The sequence below is a fragment of the Stomoxys calcitrans genome, chromosome 5 (assembly GCF_963082655.1).
Source record: "Stomoxys calcitrans chromosome 5, idStoCalc2.1, whole genome shotgun sequence".
In the NCBI taxonomy this organism is placed as follows: Eukaryota; Metazoa; Arthropoda; class Insecta; order Diptera; family Muscidae; genus Stomoxys; species Stomoxys calcitrans.
Window position 1 is genome coordinate 112078985 of NC_081556.1, and position 10731 is coordinate 112089715.

The window sequence follows — 10731 nt, forward strand, 5'->3', positions numbered from 1 at the left end:
GGGTTTTTGGTTCGAATCCTACCAAACGCTTTGGCCTGTCGCTACATTGGTATCACAATGGTCTCAAATTGCCTTAGTGAGCCTGTTTAAAGACTGCCACTTAAACCAAACCTTACATTATGCCGTTTTACTCCTCTCTGTAAAAATGAATAAAAAAAAAAAAATATTTATTATTTGTTTGTATTATTGCATAAATGTGTTTTGTTTAACCTGAGTTCAAATTTACAATAAATAAATTAAAAATTTTCAATAAATAATTTTTTCTTAAATTTTTCTTATAATAATCGATTAAACGATTTCTGATCTGTTATTTGTAATGAGATTTTTGAAATAACTTTAGAACAAATGCCAACAGATAACATAAAATGTGAATCGAACTCGGCCGCCAAACAGTTGAACCATTTGTGGGATGGGTTTCGAAATATTCTTCATAATTTTGAATGCTTGCTCTAATCACAGGACTGGAGGTGCCACGACCACGATGACTGCTACTTCTTGTTGTTGTAGTCGTCGATTTCATGGTCTCCTTGGCCATAGTAATGCCACTTGGCATGGGAAAGCAAAATACCCTTTCGATGTTAACCACCTCATTGGAATTCATCATATTGAACTCCCGCACAGTTATGGGTACACAGATGGCGGGCTCCTCCAATGAGCCTTGCGATGCATACGGTGTTCCCAATTTGGTAATGTTCCCTGGTAATTTGGGCCACAGTGAGGGGGGAATATTCAAGGCACTCAGGGCCATGGGTAGTTCAGAAGATTCGGATTCATCACTATTGGTATGAGCGGTCTGAGAGGATGACTCGTTATCATATTCCTCCTCCGATGCCTGCTCAGTTAAGTTATTCGAAGCCACTTGCACTTCCATAAAATCCGTTGGCCAATTCATGCGTATGACACTGATATCTTCATCTTCCTGCAATTGCGCATTGTCATTTTTGGAATCCGTCAACGTTTTCGTTACAAGCTCCACATAGTCGTCCTCATCCCCCGCATTGCCATGATCATCGATGTCTTCGTTGTCTTCGCTGCGATGATTGTTGTAGCGTTCATGGGCTGCTGTCATCTCAATGGAATGTCTTGAGGTTTGTTTATGATTGTACTTTATTTCTATGGAATCATTAATCTGACGAACCACCTCCATGGGGACATTTGTGTTGACTTTTATGACATCTTCGATTGTTGTACTACTTGGTTCTGTACTATCAATAGTGGGTATGTACGCTTGGTGGGATGTTGCTTTGGACGTGGCAGTTGTCGCTGTGGCAGTTGTTGCTGTGTCAGTTGTCGCTGACAATGCATTTGTCACTTTGGATTTTGGACGTATTTTTTGACGACCTTGTTTTTTAATGGCTTTTCTAAAAGAACTTGGTTTTTGTTCAACACCACCTTTAGATTCTTTTGAAGATTTCTGTTCCAATAGTGGCAAAGTTGATGTGGTCTTGTCTTGAGCATCATTTTCAAATTTTATTGGATTCTGTTGTTTATTGTCAATGAAACCGCCTGCAAAGACAACAATAGGTTAATGGGGTTGTTATTATATTAAAAAGCAAGTAAAAGCGTTATAAGTTCGACCGGACTGAATCTTAGGAACCCACCACCATAGATTCTGCTAAAATGTAAGAGCTATATCTGGTTATAGACCTATTTGGACCGTAATTGGCACAGTTGTTGGAAGTCACAGCAGAACACCATATGCAAAGGCTCAAGAATTCTTTTTTGAACCGTTGAGTGGAGCGAACGTATTATCATTTCACTCCGCAAGAATTTTCCCGTCACTCAAGGGCAGCTGCGATAGTGGCATCCATTAGGGGGTTGATGACCTGCTTCTGTTTCCAGTGGAGCGGCAGATCTAGAGCCCAGGAGTAGGCTATGAATGGACTCCAAAGACCCAACAGCTGCGGTGGTGGTACCAGGCCGTAGCATATTGTCTGCTACTGAAACCTTGACTGGTGGAGAGCCTGCTCCAGGCTCCACTAGCCGACTGACGACTGGTCACCAGGGGCTTTTGACGAAGACACCTGGTTCGAGTCTTAAGGACAAGGCCGAACCTCTTCTTTCATCACATGCCTATAATTTGCCTAGGCCATCGACCTTCCCCGGCAAACCAACACGCTCTTTAAGAGGTTGGAATAATAGAATACGCTTCGCTCTCAGGTTTAATGAGAGGCTTGGTGCGAATGATCCCAAGACTCTCACTAATAGGGAGAGAGACTCCCTAAATTGGGCTCGGAAATTCGCTTCACAGGCTACCCCAAAGACAATACGCCTAGATTCGGAAACTGCACCGCAGTCAGCCAAAAGGCTGCGGTCACCTGGAGGGCATCCCATGCCTAAAAAAACTAGGGCGAACAACAGTTAGATTGGTCCAAGAACCTTTACTAATGTCGTTAGGGACAGTTTGGTGATGACAGTTGTCGACAAGGGAGAAGAACAGGGCTGCATCCTAAGAATAATTGGTGTGGGATAGTCAATGGGCTGCTATCAGTATACTCCGATGTCTTTGCGTAATTTCCTGGGCCTCCTCCAATTTGTGACGATGCAGGCTGGTATCGGGGCCGATACAAACTAATTGTCTGCGGGGATCAATGCTCAATTGAAATGAATCGTTGTGCGTTAAAAAAGATTGGTGAGATCTGGCCAGGTGCAGCACTAGATGCTTGGATACCAACGATTCCCTCAGATCCTGAATCGATACTTGGAAGACTAAGGGAGTGTAAAGCACCGATTGGAAGATTGGTAGATTGGATGAGGCTGATGGTGACCGGAGACAAGTAGTGTTCATACTAAACTCCGGCAGACCTCACCAAGTCTGAAGGAGTTGTATTCTACTGATTCAACAAGTTGAAACTGAAGGTCTATAGAAGCGGTGGGGTTGAGGAAACAGGAAACGACTCAGCAGCTGTTGCTGAACACTTGCCTGAGGAACTATCGACCACATCGCTAAAGTCTGGCGGATTGCAGGAGACTGAAAATCCCCCTTGCAAGATCAAGACAGTAGGGGATGGCATCTAAAAGGGACCCGCCAAGTCCAGTGCGGTTGGCTCACAAAGTTGGACTGGGCTCAAAGTGTGCGCAAGGGGGGAAGAACGGAACTCAGAAAGTACTTCGCAGCAGCAGTTAGTGAAGCATATAAGGAGAAATTGTCCACACCGCAAGTGTCCAGTGTCCTGGGGAACAATGGTTACACAGCTTTCTCACCTGCCCCTGGATGCGTACGGAAGCTCATCATGACAAGTTCTAACGAATCTTGTGGGGATGAACTCCTGGTGGAATCAGAAGGCGAGGCTAACAACAACAGTGGTGAAAGTTCTGAATCCTGACTATTGATCCGGTTTCAACAGATAAATCTCCACCATTGTAAGGCCGCTTCGGTGGCACTACAGATCCTCCTCCTTGCAGTGGTTCTTATCCAGGAACCATGGATGTGTGGAGGAATGGTTCGTGGACTAACAATTCCGGGATTTAAACTACTCAAGGGTACGGGGAATGGGAGACAAAGAGCCTGTATTTTTGCAAAGAGTAGTCTAAATGTTTTTCTTCTTCCGTCGCTAAGCACTGAAAATTTGGTGGCCAGCCTTGAAATAAACAAGGCTGGTTGGCTTCCCTATATATGGTACACTATTCCCTCGGCTAAACAGAAGAAAGGCGGATTGGGATAAATTTCGGCACAAATTCTGCACGTGTATCCCTTCTAGACCAGAAAAGGAATTGGAAACTACGGTCAAGTGTCAGCATGACCTAGTGCCAAGCCAAGGGGCAAACAGCGACCGCCATGGTGGACCCCAGAGCTGGTTGGTCTAAGGAAGGACTGCAGAAAACTCTACAACAGAGCAAATCCTCAGTAGAATTCTGCAACTCCGTAGAGTATACATCTGAGGACTTAAAGTAAGGAAGATTCTGTCCTCGAGACCTATTACGGTGGGGTATATTCAGAAGTCAGACAATGTATGGGCAATGTCTAGTGAGGAAACACTAGAACTACTCGTTGATACACATTTCCCGGGAAATTCTCCAACGGACAACGTGGCGTCAGAAGAGGTTGTCACTGGTATGCATTCGTCGGAGATTATTAGGGAAATTGTGTCTGAGTCGAAAATCCTTTGGGCGATAAGAATTTTCGACTCCTTTAAGTCGCCAGGCCCTGATGATGTATCACCGGTTGAATTACAAGCTGTGCCTGATACACTGGTTCCCTGGCTAAGGGAGGTATACTCTGCTTGTATCAGAATGTCATATTTACCTGTGGGATGGAGCGACACGAAGGCCATTTTTCATTCGGAAAGCAGGAAAACCCTACCACACGAAGGCGATAGATTTTCGTCCTATAAGATTCTTGAGAGGTTGATAGAAACAAGGAGGTGTACTGTCTCCTCTACTTTGGAATCTTGCCATTAATAATATGTTATTGTCTCTGAAAAAAGGCGTAAAAGTGGTCGTATGCTGATGACGTGACAATTGCGGTTAGGGGAATGTTTCCCAGCACTCTAAGAGATATACTTCAGGTATACAGAAATGTTGGCTACCGAAAGTGGTCTAGGCATAAATATGTGCACGATAGAAGTAGTTTTTTTCAGCAGGAAATACAAGATGTCTGCGGCGGAATCTGTCTCCTTGGGTGGAGAGAATGTTTTATTTACAGAAAACGCAAAATACCTGGGTGTTTAGCTTGACAGAAAATTGAACTTCAAATCCAACATTTTGGAAAGACAAGAAAGTCAACTCTTGTCCTATACACCTGCAAGAGAGCCATTGGCAAAACTTGGGGGTTAAAACCGCGTGTCATGCATTGGGTATATACTGCAGTTGTCAGACCTAGAATGCTATATGGTGTTGTGGTCTGGTGGACGGCACTTCAAAAGTCCACCTACTGCTCAATACTTAACCGGATCCAAAGGATGGCCTGAGGACAACACTACATGATGGACTGAATTTAATGATGCTTCGTATGCCTCTGAACATTGTGGCTACCCAAATTGCAGAGACCACTGCCGTGAGGTTAAGGGAGCTTTCTCATTAGTCATATGGCGGGTAAGGACACTGTGTTATCCTTGATACAATATCCGAGATCCAGGCGAATTACATCCTACGTGAGCCGCTTTTGATAAAAAGTTCTGTACCAATATTCCTGATAGAACCGATTAGAAATACGATATCCCTGGTAACAAAAGTTACATAGACTTCTATGCGGATGGTTCCAAACTAAACGACCAGGTGCGCTTTGAGTTGTACTCTAAAGATCCACTGTATATCAAGCGGACATCCTTGCAATTAAGGAACTGGTGGAATGGCTAAGATATAATGTTATTATGACGATTGGCATAAATATCTTCTCAGACAGCCAGGTAGCTGGATAATGTATTTCTGAACACAAAAACCGCTCTCGACTGTCGCAGATTTCTCAACTAGATGGCTGAACAGCTCAAAATGTAACTGTTCTGGGTGCTGGACCACAGAGTTATCCCAGGGAATTGTAAAGCGGAGAAGCTTGCGAGACTAGGAACTACCCTACACACAAAGAGGTGCTGTGAGCATTCCAAAACTATGTGACCAAATCTTTACTTGAAGAGGTCTACTGCTTTGCTGCCATTGGCTAGAACAGACGTCTCAGTCATTGTGTCCGTCATGACAGGTCACTATCTAATCGGAAAACATGCTGACAGACTTAAGGTTGCCAGCAACGACTTTTACAGAAGATGTGAGGACATCGAAGAAGAAAAGACTATAGAACACTTTCTGTGAGTGTGTCCCGCACTAGCAGTCAGAAGGAGTTCCAATTTAGGTTCTCATTTCTTTGAGAACCTGTCTGATTTTGCGGATGTGAACATTCGCATGTTATTGGACTTTTTAAAGCGATCTGGATGGTTCTTCTTTCTTCTGTGGTATCACAATGGACGAAAACGTCTAAGTGAGTCTGATAGCAGACTGCCACTTAAACCTAACCTAACCTATCCGATTTGGCTGAAGTTTGGGACAGTGAGTTGTTTTAGGCCACTCGACATCCTACTTCAAATTGGCCCCGACCGGTTTAAATTTGGATATATCAGCCACATAGACTGATCTCTCGAATTAAGGGGCATTTATTGTCCAATTTCGACATCTTTCTGTAATTTGGCTCAGATCGGTCCAAATTTAGATATAACTGTCATATAGACCGATCTCTCGATTTAAAATTTTGGGCCCTTTATGGGCCTTTTATAGGCACATTTATTCTTCGATTTCGTCGAAATTCGGGACAGTAAATTGTGCTAGGCCTTTCGACATCCCTCTTCAATTCGATCCAGATCGGTTCAGATTTGAATATAGCTGCCATATAGACCGATCTCTCGATTTAAAGTCTTGGCCCCTTAAAAGGCGCATTTATAGTCCGATTTCGCTGAAATTTTTTGTAAAGCTTTTCGACATCCTTGTCGTATATGGTTCAGATCGGTCTATATTTGGATATAGCTACCAATTTGGATATAGCCGTACTGGGTACATTTGTGTGGTATCCTGCCATGTTAAATCTCCTCCATCAAGTTCGGTTCGGATTGGGCACATTAATCGAACTGCACTTATTGATATGGGAGATCCCCTGTTCCTTAATGGAATGTTCATGGGAAATTTAGTATTTAGTCCCATTGGTGTAGGTCGATTGGGATTGTAAGTGGGTCATATCGGTTCATGTTTTGACAAACCTCCCATATAAACCAATCTCCCGATTATACTTCTTGAGCCTCTGGGGAGGGCAACCCTTATTCGATTTGGTTGCGTATTTTATGACAATCAACAGATGTGCCAAGTATGGTCCAAATCGGTCCAAAACCTGATACAGCTCCCATATAAACCGATCTCCCGATCTAAAGGGCGTAATTCTTATCCGAATTGGCTGAAATTTAGCACAGTGGCTTCACGTGTGGCCTTTAACACAAACGGTCAAGTATGGCCTGAAGTATGGCCGGTCTACCGATTGCACATCTTGAGCCTGTAGAGGGCGCAGTTGTTATTTCGATATAATTTGGCTGAAATTTCACTGAACGACTTTCCCTATGACCTTCAATATACGTGTCATATACGGTGTGAATCAGCCCATGACCTGATATAGCTTCTATCTTGAGCCGCAATTTTTATACGAGTTGGCTGAATTTTGCACGATGACTTTTACTTTTTTTAACATGCAAAGTAAGTAGGGGCTGAATCTATAGGCCGATCGAGGCCAAACTTGGCCCAAATACTGATATAGATACAATAGCATATCAATTCATTGTCCTTTGTTTGCCTTAAAAGAGATACCGTGCAAAGAACTTGACATATGCGATCCATGGTGAAGGGTATATAAGATTCGGTCTGGCCAAACTTTTACTTGTTTTTATTTACTTTTATTTTATTTTTTACACTATTTTTTAATTCATATTTTTTATTTATTTTACTTTAATTTAGTATATTTTTTTGTGTTCGTTATTCTTCTGTTTTAATGTTATTTTATAACATTGGCTCGACTTGGGCCACTTTGAAATCATGGTTTCTATTTTTATTTTATATGTGACTTTCTGTCAATGTCTTCCATTTCTTGTTTACACTTTTCTTTTCTCACTTTCCGGGTATCAATCGAATGCTATGGGCCAACAATGGTCATTATCAATGATAGAAAAGTCTAGCAACTTCTTTCATGTCATTTCATTACAAAATAAAAAAAACAAATACGAACTGCAAATAATGCGACTGCGCACACTATGCAATTGAAAGTAAGGTTCACTCACTCACCATGTTGTCTGTTGATGGTTTTATTGAAAACTTTTCCATCGGATGCATCATTGTCAATGATGCCACCGGTATTGTCGTCAGTGGTAACAGCTGCAGCTTGCTGCGGTCTGATGAACATTGATGTTTTTGTTGTTGTGCCATTCTGTAGGCCGACCGGTTGCAAAGGCGGATCTGGCTTCCAAGTGCCATAAACGATTGATTCGAAAACAGGACCATTTTCATTGCTCTCCAAAATATATTTTGAAATGCGATCTTCCAAAACAGGAGGAATATAAGGTCTTGGCGTGGTTGTGGTTGTTGATGTCGTTGTTGTAGTCGTTGTGCTGCTTGAGGAGTATTGAGGTATATCCTTGATATTGCTCGAGGATATGGGTATCCAACCAGGTGTTATGAAGGGGCCAATGGACTGAAGGGTAGGCGGCGAAGGTTTGACCGATGAAGGTACCACAAAGGGATATAACATGGGTTGGCGAGGTGGTAATTGAGGATCAAAACCTGAAGGTAACAATAAAGTCGAGGGCTTCGCAGAAGTTGTGGTATGGGGTGATGTTGATTGTGATGACAATGACACTGGTACTGGTATTGGTACTACCGGCACCTTTATACTGGCGGCACTTATGATGTTAATGCAAGCCATAAAGGCCCACAATTTACATTTTTTACACATTCTCGATCTTTATCCAATAATGTTTGTTGATCTTAAACCAAAGCTGAAGTTAGAAAACACTTGCAAATCATTAAAATCTTGTTCTTGTGTTGTTTATATGCTTTAATTTATATATTTTTTCTTCTTCTTCTTCACTATTTTATTATTTTATGTTTTTGCTCAAATAATCAACTTCTTTTGCTTTGCTCCAGTTTCTAACCGTAGCATATAAAATTAGATCTATTATTTTTTCATTCCGCTTGCTTACAACAGTTCAACGTTATATTTCACTTATATTCTTGCAGCTGTTGCTACTTTTTTTATAACAATCACAAGAGCGATGGGTATCATAATTGAAATTAGTTTTTATCAAAACGTCCGTTACACCATTTCAAATTGAAATTTTACATACATATTGATAAGAGAATAAGTGGACTAAGTTGGGTAAGGTTTACAGATGATATTCTTCAACAATAGATGGTGGAAGTTAAAATTTCATTCAATTCTGTTAAACAGCTAAGTTCGGCCGGACCAAATCTTATATATCCTCCACCATGGATCGCATTTGTGGAGTTCTTTTCCCGGTATCTCTTTTTAGACAAACATATGATAAAAGGAAAGTATTGCTATGATATCGGAGCTATAATATCAAGCTATCGTTCAATTCAGACCATAATTGAACTGAATGTTAGAAGTTGTTGTGCAAAATTTCAGCCAATTCGAATAAAATTTGAACAAGAAGAACAAGTAAGAGCGTGATAAGTTCGGCCGGGCCGAATCTTATATACCCTCCACCATGGATCGCATTTGTCGAGTTCTATGCGCGGTATCTCTTTTTAGGGAAAACAGAGAATACTGAATAAGAACTGTTATGCTATTGGAGTTATATCAAGTCATAGTCCGATTCGGATCATAAATGAATGCTGAACATTGTAGAAGTCCTTGTGTAATATTTCAGTTAATTCGGATAAGAATTGCACCTTGTAGGGGCTCAAGAAGCAAAATCGGGAGATAGGTTTATATGGGAGCTGTATCAAGCTATTGATCGCTTCAGACCATATTGAACACGTATGTTGAAGGTCATGAGGGAAGCCGTTGTACTAAATTTCTGCCAAATCGGATAAGAATTGCGCCCTCTAGAGGCTCAAGAAGTCAAGATCCCAGATCAGTTTATATGGCAACTATATCAGGTTATGTACCGATTTGAGCCATACTTAGCACAGTCATAACAAAACATTTCTTGCAAAGTGTCAGCCAAATCGGATAAGAATTGCCCCCCATAGAGGCTGAAGAAGTCAAAATCCAAGATCGGTTTATATGACAGCTTTACCAGATTATGAACCGATTTTAATCATACTTAACACAATTGTTGGAAATCATAACAAAAAACCTCATGCAAATCGGATAAGAATTGATCGTTCGTTTTATATGACAGCTATATCAGGTTATGGACCGATTTGAACCATATTTGGAACAGTTGTTGGAAGTGACACCAAAACACCACGTGCAAAATTTCAAATTGGACGAGAATTACGCCCTCTAGTGACGAAAGAAGTCAAGATCCAATATCGGTATATAGAGCAGCTGTATTGAAACATGGACCGATATGGCCCATTTACAATCCCAACAGACCTACACTAATAAGAAGTAATGCAAATGCAAATTTTGCCCATGAACATTCCACTAAGGGACAAACTAATAAGAAGTATTTGTGCAAAATTTCAAGCGACTAGCTTTACGCCTTCGAAAGTTTGCGTGATTTCGACAGACCGACGGACAGTCAGACATGGCTAGATCGACTCAAAATGACATGACGATCAAGAATATATATACTTTATGGGGTCGCAGAGGAATATTTCGAGGGTTACAAACAGAATGACGAAATTAGTATACCTCCATCCTATGGTGGAGGGTATAAAAACATCCATGATGAAAAGAAACTAAAGCACTGAACTCATCTACAATCGGCAGAATAGGAAAAGATCCAATTCTTCAACAACAATGACTTCTGCAATTACGTAAGTGTGGTCGAAATCTTAGTGATAGGCAGATAGATGGAGTCGACTTTTTGAGGCCGAAGTCGGACTATTTAGCCGGAATCGGAGTTTGGTTCGTAGTTGAGTAGGGGCAACCCTACTCCGAACCGCTCTCCGACTCAGCAGCCCTGGTTTAAACCAGTGTTGCCAAAAGGTTTAAAGCTAAAAAGTCAACCTTTAGTTCCCGATGTCTGGAAGACGGGCAGAGTGATCCCGCTATTGAAGCCTGGAAAGGACCCGAGCTTGGGGGAGTCATAAAGACCAATCGCCCTTCTAGCACCAGTAGCCAAGACCCTTGAGACA

The 10731-nt window shown here is 41.7% G+C and overlaps 1 protein-coding gene across 1 annotated transcript; it reads right to left on the reverse strand.

The window, feature by feature from the left end:
* Positions 1–307: 307 nt before the first annotated feature.
* LOC106086344 (putative mediator of RNA polymerase II transcription subunit 24) lies at positions 308–8622 on the reverse strand. Its single transcript, XM_013250980.2, has 2 exons — positions 7747–8622; positions 308–1506 (listed from the first exon to the last, which is right to left on the reverse strand). Exons 1-2 carry the CDS (start codon positions 8411–8413, stop codon positions 308–310), a joined length of 1866 nt encoding a protein of 621 aa, XP_013106434.2. The 5' UTR covers positions 8414–8622.
* Between the last annotated feature and the right edge of the window lie 2109 nt (positions 8623–10731).

What these genes read in the sequence shown, in the direction of transcription:
- LOC106086344 (XM_013250980.2), bottom strand. Translation starts at nt 8,413, where the DNA reads ATGTGTAAAAAATGTAAATTGTGGGCCTTTATGGCTTGCATTAACATC. An exon ending in AACCATCAACAGACAACATG is followed by an intron (nt 1,507 to 7,746) that starts GTGAGTGAGTGA and finishes TTGTCTTTGCAG; the next exon opens with GCGGTTTCATTGACAATAAA.